Source organism: Ceratotherium simum, chromosome 19 (genome assembly GCF_057802395.1).
Source record: "Ceratotherium simum simum isolate JZ-2026a chromosome 19, ASM5780239v1, whole genome shotgun sequence".
Taxonomy (NCBI): Eukaryota; Metazoa; Chordata; class Mammalia; order Perissodactyla; family Rhinocerotidae; genus Ceratotherium; species Ceratotherium simum.
Window position 1 is genome coordinate 33,509,460 of NC_141918.1, and position 20,947 is coordinate 33,530,406.

General features: G+C 37.8%; 1 protein-coding gene across 3 annotated transcripts in view; it reads right to left on the minus strand.

The window, feature by feature from the left end:
- The window catches only part of REV3L (REV3 like, DNA directed polymerase zeta catalytic subunit), a 175,678-nt gene that overhangs the window by 112,098 nt on the left and 42,633 nt on the right, over window positions 1–20,947 (minus strand). For all 3 annotated transcript variants that reach the window (XM_004422219.3, XM_087444009.1, XM_087444011.1), the window contains exons 3-4: window positions 8,218–8,407; window positions 3,007–3,081 (exon numbers count right to left, since the gene is read on the minus strand). In XM_004422219.3, the coding sequence (XP_004422276.1) occupies window positions 3,007–3,081; window positions 8,218–8,407 (265 nt within the window). The remainder of the gene's footprint in view (window positions 1–3,006; window positions 3,082–8,217; window positions 8,408–20,947) is intronic.

Below are 20,947 nucleotides of genomic sequence, written 5' to 3' on the forward strand. Positions count from 1 at the left end.
ATAATTTTGACAATGCAGATCCCCGGCAAGGGTCTCAGGAATCCCGTCCACACATTGGCAACTACTGTCCTAGACTGATGGGTTCTATTTTCTCTATGAAGTAGGAGACAAAGCCTCAGGAGAGGCTTAACATTTGAGTAAAGAGGCTGGAGAACAGTAAGGAGAGAACTGATTAGAGAAAAGCAGAAGTAAGGCAGGGTAAGGTAGGGCCCAGGTGAAGTTGAAGACCAGGAATTTACAGTGGCACCAATCTGTTGTGATTTTTTTGTATCCTGCAGTAATCAGAAACCAGAGTTTAGCAGAGAGAAAGTAAATAAATGGATGAATCCAGAATTGATGGTTTCACCTGGCAGGCAAAGGAGCTGAGAAGATAAAGAATAGAATCTAAGATGGAAAGGAAAGAAATTAATTGTAGGAGGAGGTTACAAAATGGGGCAGTAGCAGTGGGGCCAAGGAGTTTGAAGTGGGAGCAACTCAGGGGCAGAGTTAAAAAGACAGAAAAAACAGACATAAAGGACTTACTGGAGCCATGAAAAGGTTCTAAAACTGAATTACAGTGATAGGTACCCAACTCAGTAAATTTACTAAAAATCATTGAATTGTGTATATTTAATATGTGTGAATTGTGTGGCATGTAAATTATACCTCAAAAATTTGTTAAAAAAAAAGAAGATTGTAGTCAGAAACCAAGATGTGTGCATGTAAAAGCTGAGAGGTAGGAAAGTTCCAGGGTGTGGTCAAGAGTAGTAGTTTCAGAAGAATGGAACTCAAGATCACAGGAGACGAGCAAGAAGAAGAAGCAAGAGGCCAGTCTCCAAATGATATGTATAGTTTTCATTCATTCATCCACAAATAGTTACTGACTAACTACTATGTGCCAGACGCTGTTGTAAACACTGGAGATTCAGCAGCAAACACAGCAGAAAAAAATCTTTGCTCCCGTGGTATTAGATTCTAATATGATACCAGTTTTATATGGAAATTTTAAAAAAAGGATATGTGCATATATATGTATGAAAAATAGAAGGACATACACCAAATTCTTAAAAGTGATTGTCTCTAAGGAACAGAGTTAAGAGTGAGGGTAAGGCCCAAAAGTTGCACTTTAACATTTTACATACATACTCTAGCAAATATTTACACAGTGCTTATAATGTGCCAGGCACTGAGTGACTGACAAATATTAGCACATTTGATCATCAGAACAATGTGTACTAACATTAACCCTATTTACAGATGAGGAAGCTAAGGCACAGAGAGATTAAATAATTTGCCTAAAGTCACCCAGCTGGTAAGTAGCAGAGCCAGATTTTGAATGCAGGTAATCTGGTTTCAGAGTCTGGACTCTTAACCACTACATTATGTTTTAGTTAAATACCATAACACAAATGATTCATGTATAAAGGTACTATAAAAAATAACAAAAAAAGAGAAAATATCTTCTTTCATAGAACCCTGTTCTTTTCCTTAATTGCGTGTATCACATTTTTGGTATATATTTGGGTTGCTTGTTTACTGTCTCTCTTCCCTGCTAGGCTGTAAGATCCCTGAGAGCTAGAACCATGCAAACTGTGTTCACCACTGTTTACCCAGCAAATTCCATAATGGATCAAATACCAATGTAGGCATTTTATAAATATTTATTAAAAAATGAATAAATGAATCAATCTGTCAATAAATCAGGGAATTTCAGACAGGCACTGTAATAAGCTAACTATATAAATTAAAGCAAACTTACTAGAAATAGTTCAATAAGTATTTGATGCTACAGTCACAAGGAAGAAAAACAGATTATATTTATACTTCAAGTAGAACTACAGTTTATAGGTTATTCATAAAAGACTTAGGCAAATTTTATTCGTGGTTCCCTCTCTAGCACAACTGGGGCCAAGAAAGAGGAAAATGACTGAGGTTCACTCTCTTACCACTGTGTGTACAAGAGAGGGTAAGAATCCACAAGGACTGCTCTTTTGCACTCTAAGAATATGAGAAAGTGTGGCTAGACAAGAACTGGTATAAGAAACTTCATTGTCTGTAAGTGCCTATTCTGGAAAATTACTTTGGTGCCCTACATAACAGAAGCTGTTTGGGGTAAGCTTAGGGGAAGGTTATGCAGAAAACTAGTTTTCACTGGTTACTCAGAGAAGGGACTAACCATTGGGATGAGGGCTATGATTCAGTGAAGTACTCAACTGGCCTAATTTAGAGTAAATCCTATCCCTGGTGGCTGTGCCTCTCTCTCCTGGTGCCTAAATTCACTCTGGGGAAACATCCAATTTGTGTCTCACCAAAAGGTTACCTTTTGGAACCTAGTACCTACTAGCAGAGACAATCTTCTGAAAAAACGACAGCAATTCTCCAAGGCCACTTTTACTCTAGCTTGTCACCAGAAAGAGTGAAAACCCTTATTTTGAACCCTAAAGAATGACTGAAGTCTTCTCTATATGTGCCCTTTCTACTCGCAATAACTTAGACTCCAGGACGTCTGAGGGAATAAGCTTAGGCAGAGAGACTTATTGAGAGAAGGAAAAAAACAACCAGAAATAAAACAAACAAAAAATCTGTGATATAAAATTTCACTGACATCAAATAAGGAGTCAACAGGATTCTGAGATCTTGGGAGCCCTCCCCCTCTGGCCTCACTCTCACACATTTCTCCCTGCTTTGAAACTGAAGGGCAAATTTCTCTTGGTATTGAACATCTGGTCTGGCCAGCAGGGCACTAAGATCATAGAAGACAGCCATCATCTCCCCTTATCTACTTCCACAAACTCTATAAGACAGAAAAGAAGCAGTCAAGGGCTATAAACCAAGGTCCCTTCACCCTTAAAATATCCTTCCTAGAGTCCAGGCCATGGGTCTCTCTCTTTACACATATATGTATATAATATGATCTCCTTTTTAATAATGCTACAAACTATATAGGCCTTTCTTCTAGATTTTTCTTTTTATTATTAAATTATTTAATGATAGTTATTCATATTTTTACTTCATTTATCTTTGTACCTTTTCACCATTGCAGGATTGTAAAGATAGATCTTCATAAAGTGTCTTTCCTTCTCATGATAACCATAAAAAGGCCTGAAATAAAAGAAAAAGATATTCCATATTATTTTCATCATTCAGAGATGAAATAATGCAACTTATAGCCCTAATTAGATTCAGCTGGTCTAATTCAGTCTTACTTATATTTAATATTACCAAAAAACAACAAAAAAAACTCCAAGACCTTTCAATTAAATCTACCACAGGTTAAGATATGAAATACTGAAATCTGGTTACTTCTTTTAAAAAGTTTAAAAATACCACTTTCAAAAAACTAGGGGAAAAAAGGAGCAGCAAACTATTCATATCTTAATTTCAATCACTATGACTCTATTAAAAAGTGGCTCTTTTCTCTTTACTCTGACCATGTATGAGAAAAACAGAAACCTTTCAGGCACCTTCCATTTCCCCTTTTTTCTGTCAAAAACTAAAGCTCTTCATCAACAAAGTCCTTTAATTAACAGCATTTATATAACTTTCCTTATTTGTCTTTGTTTATTATTAATTTTTCGAGTTCACTAGGCAGAGACAATTTACCTATTTCATATACATATGTATGTGTATATAACACACATCCAAATCAAATGAAGCCTGTGAAAACTGTGTGGACAGGAACTTAAGAGATTGAAAAGACCATGGCCTTACTTAACGACCCTAGTCATGCTGAGGCTGGGGTTTTCTCAGGGCATCAGCTGCAATGGGGAAAGGGAGAAGCAAAAATCTACACGATAGGGAGAGAAAGAAGTTTTCAGTGAAAGATGAAATAAGCTGGGCCATCATCTTATATCATTTCAGGAGGATCTGAAACTACACCAGTACTTCTGATATTCAGACTACCATTTTCTAAGATGATGTAATTAGAAACAATATATGAACAGATAAGATTTTGTATCTGCCTAGCGTTTGTCTGCAAATAAGTGGTTGGTTAAGCCTTTAGGTGGACAAACCCAATCACTTTTCATTTTAAAAATACTGTCCCTTATGATGGGCACTAGATAGAACTTTCCCTCATTAGGACACCATTTCTGTCATGTCTGACATGTCTGTAATGGACATCAAATATAGGAATAATTTGGCAGCAGAATCATTATTTAGGGTATATTTAAACAATTTTTTACAGCTGTTTCAAGCCCTTAGGTCAGAGACATCTGTATGATTGCTGTAAAGCAATTTCTATTAAAAAAAATCCAACTATTTACCAAGGTCTAAAGATTCTTTATCTCATCCTTGCCACCCACTTCAATCTTATGTCATACCACTCTTCCTTTGTCCTCCACCATTCTAAACATTTCAGCTCCTCTAACCTGATCCACTCTCGGGTAACTTGCCATTCCCTCTGCCTGGAAAGCTCTGCCCTGAGCCTTTGCATTGCTTGCTTTCAATCTTCATTCAAGTGTCTGCTTTAAACTCACCTCCTCAGAAAGGTCTTCTCAGACCATCACTCCCTATCCCTTCCTCTTCGCCTTTCTTGACTTTTTTTTTAATAACACTTACCACTTCCTGTCTAGTTTGCTGCTGCTCACCCCATTTTTGCTGCTATGAAAGAAGGGGTGAAAGAAAGACACATTACACGAACGATCTCATTCTCTCTCACTGGCAAAATTCATCTCTTTATTCCTCCTGCTATGGTATTTTTCATATATATAAATATACCTCTCTGTCTAAAGACATGGGTTATCTTTAGCCAAATAAATGGGAAAAACACAAAAAGAAATTCCCATTGGTTCTTTGCTTTGTTTTGGTTTTGCTAACAATCCTTAGGTTTTTACAATTAGAATCTCATAAATTTCAAAAACTGAATATAAATTAAGACTATCAAACCTCTAAAATTCTTTGTAAATCTAAGATTCTGTTTTCATATTTATTGCTCCAAAATATAGCCTGGAAATTTTATAAATTCAGTTTTCTGCTTCTTCTGGCCAAGAAAGTCTCTGTATAATTTAACCTGCAACCCTTACTTTCTGCTGTTGGCTTTAGTTGATTTTGCTGAAAGAATTCCTCAACAGGGTAACTCTTTAGGGGGAAGAAAGTAGAATAAAGCAGAATTTGAGAGTAGATATTTTTATGCTTAAAAATTATATTCGATAATTAGAGTTAGTATTTTAATATAACAATGAGAAGGAAAGTGAGCATGGATAGCAAAAAATCTCAGTTAATCAACTTAGATGGATTAAGACTCTCTTTATAGGATATTTTCCAGAATCATGGTAGCTAGGTGGCAAGGAATCCCAGAAATGAGCCTAAAGTCATGGTCTTATCTATCTCTTAACCCAGCCTCTGGATAATGTGTAGTCTAGGAAGACTGGAATTAAACCTTGCACAAATTTTAGGTAGCTATGTGCAGCCTTGTCTACCTTAAAGAAGTAGGTAATATTGAAGGAGTAAAGTAATCATAGAAGCTAGAATTTATGGTAAGGGAAAAGGGAATCTAGGTAAGAAAAAAAAATTAGAATAGGAGAAAAAAGAGAATGGCAGCCGTAAATTAGACTGAACAGCTCATCTTTTGCCAGCAGGTATCCAGATTTGGAACTCAACTACTCTTAAAAATATGGCAGTGCCTTTAACAAATACCCATCAAAAATATAGAAAGATTGGTGACTAATTTTCATTTCACTAGGCTGTCTGGAAATTCCACTTTGAAATGGAATTATGTATAGGAAAGTCCTTAGAAACCATTAAACATAAAAAAATTAGAATATAAAGCTAATGATGATCTTTAACCTAATTGTTGCTGTCACAGGATGGATATGGACTTTCACCCCCTTCATTTATTCAACCAAATAGTTATTGAGCCATATTTATTAAGTGCTTAACACCACACAATATGCTAGGGATATAAAGATGGACAAGACAAACACGGTCCTTTTTCTCATGGAGCTTACCTGCTGGTGAGAGAAACACAAAAATTAAGTAAATCAACAAAAAATTAAAATAACTGCAAACTAAATAAAATGCTACAGGAAACAAAGAACAGGCTAAGATACAGAATAATAATAGTGACAACCTATTTTAAGTGGGGAAGTCAGAGAAAACGTCTCTAGAGAGTTGAAGGATCTGAAGGAACTGGAGAAGGGTACAGCACTCAAGGAAAGGGTACAGCACCTTTGCACATACAAAGGTGGGGAAGAGCTCAGCACCTCAGAGGAACTGAAAGGAGACCAGTGTTTCGGGATGGAACAAAGTGAACTAAGTTGTAGGGGCAGGCAGGGATCAGATCACACAGACTGGGGTGAGAAGCTTAAATTTTTTTCTATGAGCAATATGAAGCTACTCGAGGATTTTAAATTATTTTTAAAGGATCCAATTGACATGATAAGAAGGGTGCTTTTGCGGCTCTAGAGTGAGACAAGAATGGAAGAAGGGAATTCAATTACAGGGATACTGTGGTGGTCCAGAGGAAAGCCGAGATTAAGGTAGAAGAAGTAGATAGATTTAAGATGGATTTCGCACAGACATATCAAACTCAAAATGGTAGGAACTCCAAATCTTTCCTGCCAGCCTGCTCTATCTGCACCTTCCATCCTTACAGCAGCACAGACTCAAAATTTTATAGTCATCCTTGACTCCTCTCACAACCCTCATCCAGTCAGACAGCAAATCTTGTTGACTCAACCCTCAGAATAGATCCAGAAGTTAACCACTTCTCATTATTCCCCTACTACTACCCTAATTCAAGCCACCATATTTTCTCAGCCAGCTTAATAAACAGACTCCTAATGCTCTCCCTGCTTCTACTTTTATCCCACTATAATCTATTCTTCACACAGTTGCTAAAGTAATCCTTTCAAGTTTAAGTTAGATCGTGGCTGCTCAAAATCATGCAGTAGCTCAGAGTAAAAGTCAACGTCCTTAGAACAGCCTACTGCAGTGGTTCTCAAACTTTAGTATGAATTCAAATAATCAGAAAGGCTTATTAAAACACAAATTGATGCCCAACCCCAGAGTTTCTGATTCATTTAGTCTGGGGTGGGACCCAAGAATGTATCTTGACTAAGTTCCCAGGTGTGTTAGTCTGAGTCCTCCGAGAAGTAGATGCCAAAATGTACAAGAAATTTATTAGGGGAAACACTTGTGAGAGAAAATGAGAAGGGACCCAGGAGAGGCTGCGACAGCCACCAGACTTAGATACAGGTGTGCTCCCAAGTGAAGAAGAGAGGGACAGAGGGAAAATCAGTGGAAAATACCATTGCAGCATGCTTCTAATGAAAGGTCAGAAAGGCTGTTGGAGAGTTCTCACATGTCTCCCAGGAACCTGCCTTAGCATCCTTGCCATGCTTAGTCATTGGCTGGGAGAAGCCTACAGAAAGCAGCTTCAGCTATATGGGATGATAGATGGATTTCAGTGCAGCAGCTGGGGCTGTTGTTCAATTATGCTCCCTATACTTGGAGATCTGAGTGGTGCATTCTTATGGCTGTCAAACCAGGTAAAGCTGATGCTGGTTATCCTGGAAACCAAAGTATGGAAACCTTACTTTGAGAACCATTGGCCAGCATGATCTCCATCCTCTCATATCTCTCTAACCTCATTCTGTCCTACTCTCTTCTCTCTCCATTCCAACCACCTGGCCTCCATGCTGTTCCTACTGCCTCACCTTAAAGTCTTTGCTCGAACGTCATTTACCATGTCGACGACACGTTCTCGGATTACCCTATGTAAAATTGCCACCAGTCCACTTCCCCACTCCATGTTACTGATCCTTCTTATCCTGCTCTACGTCTTTTGTTCTATAGCACTAATTATCATGTAATAAACACATTTATTTCATGTTATAGCTACTGCTTATTTTCTGTTTCCCATTACTAGAATGTAACCTCCATGAGGGCAGGGATCTTTTTTTTGTCCACCAATATATTCTAAGCACCTAGAACAGTGCATGGCACATAGAAGGTGCTTGATAACATATGATGAATGAATGACATGAATTTCTACAGCTCTAGCAAGCAGAGAAATGGAAAAAGTTAAAACAAAAAACACCATTAACCATCTATCTTTCATTGCAATAAAAATTTACTTTATAAAGTTATAGCAAGAGATCTGCCCCAGTTCCATTAGATTAGAAGTAAAAGAAAAACGAACAGAATACGTTTGAATCAGATAAGTTTTCTTTCAATTAGAATAGCAATAGAAATACTAGAGATAAATGAAAATTTAAAAAGATATCATATACTTACATTCCTGATACTAATGACACTTTGAACACGTGCTGAGCAGTGGAAGATGGATTGCCTAAAGCCACATTAAGTGCTCTGTCGATACTGAATGCCATCTGAGAAAGATACCTTTCTGGCTGCTGTCCATAACCATCGTATGGCACATAGAGGTAAGGAAAGATGCCATGTAGATGAAGACACGTCTTCTGACCTGAAATGTAACACATCATAAAATTTAGTCTTGAGATGCATTTTAAAATTTTCACATTACAAAGCTCAGAATGCAAGTCATTTAAATGTTCTAATATAAAGTAAGGGTATCTAAGGTAACGGTTGAAGAAAATTAACTCACAGTTAAAGCCTATGTATTAACTACATTTTACAACAGAACTTTTAGAAGCATTTTATAAACATAAGCATTATAGTATGATTTAAACAGTAGTTTTGATGAAAATGTTTGAATATTTGACCCTCACAAACTAACTAGTTTTATCTACTTCACTGAATCACCCTGTAACACCACTTAGCACAGAGTTATGAAGCTTACAAAAATTAACTGAAAGTTCATTAAATAAATCAATGAATGTCTGTCTTAGCATAAATGTTTTCAAACAAGAGACTTCCCTAAGACAGAGACAGCTCTGGAAGAAAGGAGAGGGTAAAAGCAGTTACAGTACGTAGAATTTTTTGGGGGAGAGAGGGGAGTAAAAATGAAATTTTTCTATTAGAAAAAAAAAAAACAGATAAAAACAAATGAAAAGAAAACCCCTACAGATCAATTGTCTGTAATGGACTTCTTGATATCTAAATTGCACATTTGGTGGAGTGGGACAGAGGGAGAGACAATGAGAGGAGAAAAAACAAGCATGCACATTTCCCAGGAAGCCATTAAATCAGATAAGGTGCAGAGGGGGTAAATGGTGCTGACTTGCCAACAGACAATCCGGCAGAGCCATGATAAAGAAAGTAATATGAGTGAAAATCCACAAAAGAAGTGTCACAGAAACAGGAATGTATCCATGACAAGGTTAAGTAACAACAGCAACAAAAAGCAGATGCACCACTTCTCTCATGAATCTGGCAGGGCTGTATGGAAGTGGTTCCCGTCCTCAGACCATTGTCCCTAGTTCCCCTTGAGTGCATGCCATTTGTCTAATTCAAACAGGAAGGAGAACAGCAGTGAAGGAAGAGCACATCCATTTTGCTCATGCTGTCACTCACTATCACCGTGCTGCCCTGCCAACACAACCCTCGGGCTTCTTCCCCACCCCTTATCCCACTCTGCTTCACTGGGCTTCTTCTTTTGGTAGGAAAGTAACTATCTGTTTGATTACTATTTCCTATTTATAATTTAGAATGATTTATATAAAATATATAAAAAATAGTTCTATGTGCTGTTGATATCTTGTATTTACACTTTTTATAGTGAATAACATCAGCTTGTCTTATTTTTAAGGTACAGCTATAAGAGAATTAACAAAGAAATCTGGAACGATTGTTAATTACACAAAGTATAGCAAAATTAGAAAGATCAGTCACATAATGGAATAAGACTTTCTGTGTGTGTGAGGAAGATTAGCACCGAGCTAACATTTGTTGCCAATCCTTCTCTTTTTTCCTGAGGAAGACTGGCCCTGGGCTAACATCCGTGCCCATCTTCCTCTACTTTTTATGGGACGCTGCCACAGCATGGCTTGATAAGTGGTGCGTAGGGCCGCTGAAATGGAGTGCATGAACTTAACCACTACGCCGCCAGGCTGGCCCCCTGGAATAAGATCTATACACTCTCGAGTGCAGTATTCTGATTTGAATTAACTTTCACACTTTTGAAGAATTACAAATTGTGTTGCTGTTAGCCCAATTTCAGTTTCTATTTTTAGCAGCAGTTACGCTACTTAATTTCAAAGGAAGGAAAAAAAATATTTTCAGTTAAAAGCAAATTCTTTGACTATTTTGTTTCACTTCTATATACAACATGGTACTATTTCCTCAATATCGCAGTTTTTAATTCTTCAAATAGAAAAAATTCAAATTGTAATGATGAATGAGTCTTAAGAAAACATATTTAATCAATTTACTGATGATCTACTTGAATGCTTTTTAAATATCTCACGGAAAAAGGTTATACCTTCACCCTTCTGGACATAAACCACAGTTTGGTTAAGAGCAACTGGCATGCTAAACCATGGAGTGAGGGAGGTGGGGAGACAGAGAAGTAGTCCCTTTTAAGTTGACAAATAAATCTAAGACCAGTGATTACAGAATTACTAATGTAATAGCATATTTTACAAGCAATGTTGTAAGTTTCTAAGATATTAATTTTACAGTCCATATATCTTAATAAGGGAAATTTGGGTAAATTTTACAAGAAATTAATTTGATTCCTACTAATAGTTTCTTTATAGGCAGAGTGTTCACAAAATTTTTTAAAGTATCTTTTCACATCTCCTGTGAAGTAGGGGCCAGAGAAATTATCTTTTTATTTAAAGGCTTTGGAACTACAATAATTTGTGGTGTATGATTAAGGAAAAAAGCAGAAATTATTTATTTAGCAGGCACTGGACTAAGTGCTTTACATATACTCATTTCTAAAACTTAGAACAACCCTGCAAGTATCACGAAGGTTAACTTTCCCAAAGTCACATACCTATTAAGTAATTGAACCAGGATTTGAAAGCCGATCAACGAAATCTAAGACCAATGCTCTTTCCATTTAACCATGCTGGTTCACTTTAAAAAAAAGTTAATGTTGGCTGCCTCAATCCTTAACTCTTCAGTTCTTATTTTGTTTTGTAAATGCCTGTTTCCTTATCTGACCCTCCCATTTGACTGCAAATTCTTTGAGAGCTGGTGCTGTGTTCAAATGATCATAATATCGCCAGGACCCAGCACAAAACACATTGTATGTGTCTAATAATTTATTAAATGAATGAATGAACCCTCAGCAAAACAGAATAATTGTGAAAGGAGAAAGGAATGGTGTGAAAGCCTTGAGTATTTGAAACAAATCTATGAAAACAGAGGGACTCTGATACAACTAAGGAACTACTATCAGGGTTACAAGAGGACATGGGTGATGGGAAGAGTCCCCAGCTTATTGCACTTTCCTACTCTGAATGACCCGAAGTCCCACGTGAAACTGTAGTCACTACATCAACACAGATGTACCTCCTTCTGGTTCTCCAGCAGCTAGGGATGGCTCAGTGCCTTACTCTCCACCATTCCCCAAGAACACCCTCCTGAAGAACCACCACAGCACAAAGAATTCTTGGCATAGCACTAACTGCTCTACTATAGAATATCATAGAGAAGAAAATGATGAGAAACAAGATAAAATAAGAAACTCAAAAAGTTAAATAAGGAAAGAGGAATGTGTAAAAATGAATGTGAGAGTCAATTTTTTTTTGGCAGAGGATGTCTTTTACTATTGTAAAATCTGTAGTTCTATAACAGCTTTACTTTATCTTGACAAGAACCAGACCACTTCTATCCATTTCCCTCCATCAGTTCTACCCCACACAAATGTGCGGAGCCACACAGATGTAAAGCCCCTTCAGGATAAACTAGTCTACCCTGACCCCCATCAGTTAGGATTAGGTTCAGCTGTGAGAAAATGTCCTCGAATCAGTAGCTTAAGCATTAAACTTCTCTCTCATAAAAGTAGTCCAGAGGTAAGTAGCTGGTACTAGGGACTCAGGTTTTTTCAGTATGTAGTTAGCGGCCTAGGTAAGAGGAACTTCAGACTTCAGTCCAGATGCTTTTCCACTATACTTCAAAGAGTTCCACAGACAGGCTTCTTTTAAGAATGTTTTTATAAAATTAGTGAAAGCTATGCTTTTTGAAACCTAACTAAATGATTTGGGATTCTTAAAGGATTCAGGATATTAGCTATTTCTAGGTAACGTGTGGATCCAAAGAAAGAAAATATCTCTAACTTCTGAGTGTCCGTCCCCTCTTACTGTCATGTCTAACTGAATTAAGGCAACAAATGCAGTAGGAGTAAAGACTGTCTTTGGGAGAATAAGCCTATCTACACAGGTTTCAAAAAATTTTTGAGTTTGGATTTTCTAATTTGACCGATGTTGCTTAATTCAGAGACTTCAGCAAAGTTGTTTCAGGAAAGCTCTATGGAATCTTGTCACAGCATAAATGCTGGCTATTAAAGACATCATGGCAAAACTCCGTGGAGTTGGCTACTTTTCAACTGTGTATAAGCAAGGCCTCTATAACTGAGGTGGGTGCCTCTGTAACAGCTGGTACTTGGGTGCTCTGAAGCTAATCTTTCACAGAACTTAAAATTACTCTAAACATTAAGTTCTCTGTATTCCAACATTTCTTACGTCATTTTCCCACATTTTCTTCTATATTTTAAATGCCTAGATTTGGTCTCTTAATTAAATTGTGCATCTAAAATCTTGTTAGTTTATCTATAGCAAAATTACTTTTATTTTTGTAGACCCATTTTCAATAAACAGATTAACATGTACCATGCCTCTAATTCCGGGGTCTGCAAATTTTTTCCTGTAAAGTGGCAGACAGTGAATATTTTACACTTTATAGGCCACACTGTTTCTGATACAACTACTTAGCTTTGCTGTTATAGCCTGAAAGTAGCCATAGACGGTACTTAAGTGAATGGGTATGGCTGTGTTCCAATAAAATTTCATTTACAATAAGGGCAATGGGAGGGATTTGGTCCACGGATAGTAGTAGTTTGCCAATTCCTGCTCTAACTGATTAGTCTTCTTTGCATTCAGAACAGAAAAGTTTAATGTCGTTTTCTTTTTTTAAAACAAGCTGATTGGTAACCACAATCAAAATCATGCTGGCCTAAGAGTATCTTAGGAGACTGAATAAGAAATGCTTATTGAGCCAGCCCTGACGGCCTAGTGGTTCAAGTTTGGTGTGCTCTGCTTCGGTGGCCTGGGTTCGGTTCCCCATGGAACTACACAACACTCATCTGTCAATAGCCATGCTGTGGTGGTGGCTCACATAGAAGAACTAGAAGGACTTACAACTAGAATATACAACTGTGTACTGGGGCTTTGGGAAGGAAAAAAAAATAGAGAGGAAGACTGGCAACAGATGTCAGCTCAGAGGGAATCTTTCCTAGCGGAAAAAAAAAGAAAGAAAGAAAGAAATGCTTATTTGTAATTTGCAAACCCCATCTCTCAAATCTCAAACTCAATCTACACAAGATTTTAAACAAAACTCTACAGAGCTATCAAACATAAAACTTGGTATGTGAAGAGGAAAATTTGTATTTATGGAGTTTTTCATATTTTCTTCCTCCTGGAATATCTCTTTGTAAGTTTTATATCATTAACATGAACTCAATCTGCTTCCCTCCAGTCTTGCTTTGCTTCTATTTCTCTAAAGTTTCACTCCATCTTTCTTTCCCCATCCCTACAAAACCACAAAATGAACCAAATAAAACTCAGAGTCACAGTCAGAAAGCAAGTGTTATATCATCTATTCTCATTAAAAAACAAAAGTCTTAAGAATTTACACTTAGCCCTAGAAATTACATATTCAAAATTTATCCTAAGGAAAAAATTAAGAATGTACATGAAAATTTAGATATTAAGAGGCTAAGAGTATTACTACTAATGGTAAAAAAAAATTGAATATAAATTTCCAAAAATAGGAGATTAAGTAATTATGGTATATCCATATCATAGATCTATGGTTCTCATACCAAATCCTGCTTGCTGCCTGTTTTTGTAAATAAAGTTTTCTTGGAACACACCACACCCATTTGGAACGATCTGTGGCTGCTTTTGCTACAGGCAGAGTTGAGTAGTTGCGACAGAGACCTTCTAGCCCTTAAAGCTTAAAATATATAGTATGTGGCCCTTTACAGAAAAAGTTTGCCAATCTCAGCAACAGACAGTGTTGAAGTATATTTCCTAGAAAGAAGAGACATTAATAATATATTTATTTCAGGTGATATTCAGGTTTATTTCAGTTATAAAACTACATATATTAAACTAGACAATGGATGATTTTATTTTCTTCTTTTTGCTGATATACATTTTCTTTGTGTAAGAGAAAGGCAGGAAGGAAGGAGTCACCTACTTCTAAATGACCCAGAAATTTAAAAAGAAACAAAAACAAAAAACAAACCAACAACTAAGTATGATCACTAACTTTACAAAAGGCATATGCATATAACTTCCTCTTGAACAGTTTCTCTTCCTTTTCTTTTTTTTTGTTTTTTGTGAGGAGATCAGCCCTGTGCTAACAACTACCAATCCTCCTTTTTTTTTGCTGGGGAAGACTGGCCCTGGGCTAACATCCGTGCCCATCTTCCTCCACTTTATATGGGACGCCACCACAGCATGGCTTGCCAAGCAGTGCGTTAGTGCGCACCCGGGATCCGAACCGGCAAACCCCGGGCCGCCGCAGCGGAGCGCACACACTTAACCGCTTGCGCCACCGGGCTGGCCCCCTCTTCATTTTCTCTTTTCATTTGTAAATAATGCTTTGGGGTTTCACATTTATTAATGTTATTTTATTTCTTCAACTAAAGTATACAGGACTTTACATAGAATCATTGGCTTTAAGTTACTAATCCCACATTACTAACAAAACTGTATCCCTCAAATACCAGATGTTTCAAAAGTCTATCTTATTCATACATTTGTCTAACGTATCTTTGTAGTTCCAGTGCTAAACATGGTTGATTCTTTCATTCATAAATGTGGGCATAAATTCTCTAGTCATCAAATAATTTCTGGAAGCCTAATGTTAGGTGCTAGACCACAGGCTGCTCATAATCACACTTCCTGATCTCATGGACTTTACATTCTACTCAGAGATAAAGATGAGTAAATAGGCAATTACAGTATGGTAATTCTGTATCCAGAAGTATCTAACTCAGATTTGTGAGAATATAGGGACGCTTTCTAGAAGAAGCAACAAAAGAGCAAAGTGAGAAAGAATGTTGCAGTATGTACAGAAATCTGAAAGCAAACGAGAACATGGCATAGCCTGGGAATAGGAAAAATGTAAGTAGGATGGAACAAGAAGTGCGACAGAGAGGCAATATGCATGTGTGTGAGAGTGTGTGTGAGTGTGCGAGAATGAGAGAGAGAGAGAGAGAGAGAGAGAGAGGGAGGGAGGGAGGGAGGGAAAGAGAGAGGGAGAGAGGGAGGGAGGGAAAGAGAGAGGGAGAGAGGGAGGGAGGGAGGGAGGAAGGGAGGGAGGGAGAGGGAGAAAGAGAAGACTCTGTGACCTGAGTGGATTTGCATTTTATCAACTTTTCTTGTGGACACATTGTGGAGAAGCTGGGGACAGAACCTATAATAGGATGATATGTTTAGGAGGCTGTTGGAGTAATTCAGGCAAGAGGTGTCAACAGAGATGGAGAAAACATCAAGAAAGATTTAGGGCATAGAATTGAGAGGTAACTGACTGAAATTTGGGGGTAGGGTAAAGGAGAAAAAATCAAAGATGACTCAAAATTTTGGTTTAAGCAACTGGATAGATGGGAATGTCATTCAAAGAAAACCGAGAAAGAAGAATAGGTTAATTTCTGTTTTGAACTTGTGGAATTTTACTTGTCTATAGAATTTCCAAATGGAGCTTTACATTAAGCACAATTAGGTAAACAGATGTGGAGCTTAAGAGAGAGATCTGGGCTAGAGAAGACGACAGATCTGAGAGTATGAGCAACAACTGGGTAAGATGGCTAGGGAGTAGATAGACAAGAAAAGAGGTGTAAGCCAGAAACTTGAGGAATACTAATATTAAGGGAGGAATAGAGGATTTTGATTTTGTGGGATGTGAAAGAAGGAGCCCCTGAGAGGGCTGCCAAGCAAAAAGGGAGGTAATAGTCAGTGAATAACTGAGAACATAAGCATGTTAGCCACACAACCAGAGTTCCAAGGGTCCAGGAGAAATGTATAAGAGAAAGGCAAGCAATGAAAGGATGGATCAGAGACAGGAAGCAGCATGCAGATAAAAGCATATAAGAATGGGAAGAGGCACTTCCAGAATGGCAAAGGAAAGACCTTTGAAAACCTACGCCTTTGAAAGCAAAAGGAACACTGGCAAATAGTGTCAAAATCAACTTTTTCCAGCACTTTGGAAATTAACTAAAGGCTTGTGGTAATCCCAGGACTGTCACCCAAGAAAACCAGTTGAATCTTAGCAAGAACAGCAAGCTTTGTAGTGTTTTAACTTGCCCTAATCTAATCCCCCATCACGAGCTCCAGAGTAGCCTTGAAAACCAAAGCCTTGCAACCATGGTACCTGGGAAAACCAAAAACCCAAACAGGCACTGGATAGGTCAGAATAGATTTGGAGTTACTCAAAAAAAGTGTCACTACTTGCCCTGCCTGGCAGCTTGCTAAAAAGCTCCATTCTCACGGCTTGTCTTTATTTGATCAGACTCAGAGCTCACTCTATGTGTATAGTCCTATTTGCACCATATTTTTTTAAAACAACCAGCAGCAGTGGTTTAACATCGCAGTTGCATGAGGGAGTTTTACCAGTTGCAGCTAACAAGAGGTTGACCAAAAAAACTTGAAAAACTGAGGAATGAAATATCCATAAGGGGGTTTGAAAAGCTCTGATATAGTCCTGGGAATTTAGAAGACTATGCATCTATGAGGAGCTGTGTGGATGCTCAGGAAGAGCTGATAAGGCCCTAATCTTTCACTTCTGGCTGACCCTGAGGCTCTGCTCCAACACACACACACACACACACACACAAACCCACACAGAGTCCCTCAGCAAAAGCTGGAATGAGACCTATTGGTTCAAGGTATTTAAAGAAACCTCTGGCCAGTAATTAACTGACCACTAAACTAGCGAAGCAGTGACTTCAAAGAATAGAAACTATACAGAATTAGTTCAGGAAAGTCACTAAAGAAACAAACAGCAACATCAATAACAGAGTAAAAACAAATCTCGGGGGTAGGGAGGAATGTGATTTCCTTGCCTGTCACATTATTTAAAACGTCTAGTTTTCAACAAAAAAATTCTAAGACATACAAATAAACAGGGAAAAACATGGCCCATACATAGGAAATAAGTAGTCAATAGAAACTGTCCCTGCAGCAGCTCAGGCATCGGTCTTACGAGACAAAGACTTTAAACCAGCTATTATAAATATTTCAAAGAACTAAAGGAAATTATGTCTCAAGAATTAAAGTTTGAGAATCATGTCTCACACAATAGAGCATATAAATGAGAGAGAAATTATAAAAAAGAAACAGAACTTTTGGAGTTGAAATGTACAATAACAGAAATGAAAAATTTGCTAGAGAGGGTCAACAGCATATTTGAACTAGCAGAAGAAAGAATCAGTGAACTTGAAGACAGGTCAGTTGAGATCTCCAATCTGAGGAACAAAAACAAAAAGAATGAAGTAAAAACAGAACCTCAGAGATCTGTAGGACTCCAACAAGCATACCAACATATACATAATGTGAGTTTCAGAAGGAGAAGAAAGAAAGGGGTGGAAAGAATATTTGAAAAAATAACGGCCAAAAACTTTCTGAATTTGATGGAAAACACTAATCTGCATACCTAAGAAGCTCAACAAACTTCAAGTAGGACAAACTCAAAGAGATCCACACCTAGACATATGATAGCCAATCTGTCAAAAGACAAAGAGAAAATCTTGAAAGCAAAAAATAAAAGCAATTCATCATGTACAAACTTTCCTCAATAAGATTAATAGCTGACTTCTCACTGGAAACCACAGAGGCCAAGGGGCCAGCCCAGTAGCATAGTGGTTAAGTTTGCATGCTCTGCTTCAGCGGCCCAGGGTTCGCCAGTTTGGATCCTGGGCGCGGACCTACACCACTCATCAAGCCATGCCGTGGTGGCATCCCATACACAAAACAGAGGAAGACTGGCACAGATGTTAGCTCAGGGACAATTATCCTCAAGCAAAAAGAAGAAGACTGGCAAGAGATGTTAGCTCAGGACCAATCTTGCTCACCAAAACAAAAAAGAGAGAGAAACTATAGAGGCCAGGGGGCAGTGGGATGACATAGTCAAAGTGATGAAAGAAAAAGATGTCTGCCAAGAATTCTATATCTAGCAAAACTACCCTTCAAAAATAAAGGAGAGCTGGGTGAGTTGTGAAAAAAAAATTAAGATATTCCCAAATAGGGCCGGCCCGGTGGCTTGGCGGTTGAGTGCACGCACTCCGCTGCTGGCGGACCGGGTTTGGATCCCGGGCGCGCACCAACGCACCGCTTCTCTGGCCTTGCTGAGGCCGTGTCCCACGTACAGCAACTGGAAGGATGTGCAACTATGACATACAACTGTCTACTGGGGCTTTGGGGAAAATAAATAAATAAATAAAAATCTAAAAAAAAAAAGATATTCTCAAAAAAACGAAAATTGAGAGAATTCGTCACACCTAGCAGACCTGCCCTACAAGAAATACTAAAGGATATTTCCTTTCTGGCTGAAATGAAGAAACAATAGGCAGTAACTTAAATCCACACTAAACAATAAAGAGCACCAGTAAAGGTAACTACATAGGTAAATACAAAATATAATAAAAATGTATTTTTGTTTGTAACTCTTTTCTTTGCCTATCTCATTTAAAGGACAGGTACATAAAATAATAATTATAAAATTTTGTTGATGGGCTTATAATGCGTAAAGATGTAATTTGTATGAATGGTGTTATATTGGAGCCAAGTTTTTATATACTATTAAAATTAAATTGGTATTAATGCAAACTAGATTGTTTTAATTTAAGATGTTGAGTGTAATCCCCAGGGCAACTATGAAGAAAATAACTAAAGATATATATATACACACACATACACGTATACATACACACATACAAGCAACAATAACGGAATTAAAATAGTATACTAGAAAATATCTATTTAGCATAAAAGAAAGCTGTAATGGAAGAACAGAGAAACAAAAAAGCATAAGACATAGAGAAAACAAACAGCAAAATGGCAGATGTAAAACTACACAGAACTGTGTAGGTGGCTGAAGGAACACATTATATCTTGGCCTATAGCTCTCTCCTCAATGGGGAAGATCAATTTTCCCATTTTTACATTCACCAGTACAATTTGCGGTATTATGCAAAATGAGAACTTGAAGCATCAAAAGCCAAAGAAAATCTGGATATTACAATCCTTTGCCTCAGCCATGTCTCAGACATGCTCAATACGTTTCCTTGAATTAATTAACATACTCTATGTATCCAGAAGAATCATCACGGAGGAAACAGGAAAAGAGCTGATGTAAGGAGTATTTTTGAAGAAAATAAAGAATATGATTAGTATTTAGATGGAAAACACTGTAACTGCATCTCATTCTTGAAGGACCAGCTCACTTGCTAATTTACCTACACATACCTTCCTTTACCTACAAAAGTAAGTTTCAAACTTGTTTCCTCATTTATGTTCTCACAGCACCTGTCTAAATATATCATAGCATTTATCATAGTATGATATACATGGGTTTATACACAATGGAATCACATCATATGTACATTTTATTTACAGGATAGAAATGGTCAAGGAGAATGGGAAGAGACACAGGTAGAGAGACAGACAAAGTTTAATATGAGAACACAATTAAATGGCGCCAGTGTGTCCAGTCAATAAATCTATGTTCTAGCGCCGTGAGGTAGCGTATACATATAAAGCTGTGGTTCCTTAGTTAGTCTCAGTTCAGTTACTTTGTGCCTCTAACAGTGGACGCCTCTCCTATTGAGAGAGGCAACTAAGTATGATTCTATTGTTTAAAAGATATAGTTCACAGTTTTCATAAAACATGGCCCTGGTTGCAGTCCAACTATTTCAACTAGGGCTCAAATGAGGAAACAGTGATTAATGTCTATATCTAAGGAAAACTAAACTGTTGGACTTATTGAAAGATATTATGGTCTATTTCATGCAATTTAAAAGACTGTCGCGGGAAATTCTGCCTTTGAGGATTTAATCTCATACCTTTGCCTCAGAACCTAATTCCCATGTAAAATGCAACTTCACTGTCTGTCTCCACATCCGTAGTGTGAGTTCCTTGAACAAATTTATCATGTCTTCTTATTCTTCCTATTCTCAACGCCTAGCAGAGAGCCTGGAATACAGTGGATGTTTGATACATGTTGGATAAGCATGTGTGGTATAATAAAAATATACGTACTTGGTCTTTGTGCCTGATTCCTGGCAAAGAGCTTCTAAAACCCTTAGTAATTCCTGAGTGATGGGAGTGTCTTTTGTTATTCATAATGAACCCCTTTCAACCATACCTGAATTTATCCTAAGGAGATGACTCTTGGTGGGGTCTTTAGATAGCTTCTAAACTGGGGCTGGTTGCCAGAGGAACCAAAAGTATCATTAGAGGGTTGAAATTTTCAACCCCATGCCCCTCAACCTCACCTCCAGGGACGGGAGAGGGACTTAAGATTTAGTTCAATCACCAATGGCCAAAGATTTAATCATTCATGCCTCTATAATGAAACTTCAATAAAAACCCTTGAGCAACGAAGTTTTGGGGAGCTCCTGGTTGGTGGAGCATCCCAACTCCACAGGGACAGAGGCATCTGCACTCAGGATCCTTCTGAACATTGCCCTATGTATCTGTTCATCTGGCTGTTCATCTGTATCCTTTATAATAAACTGTTTAAGTATAATACTTTCCTGAGTTCTGTGAGTTGTTCTAGGAATTTACTGAACCCGAGATGGTGGGGGGTTGTGGGAACCTCCAAAGTTATAGTGGGCTGGGCAGATATGCGGGTAGCCTGGGGAACCCA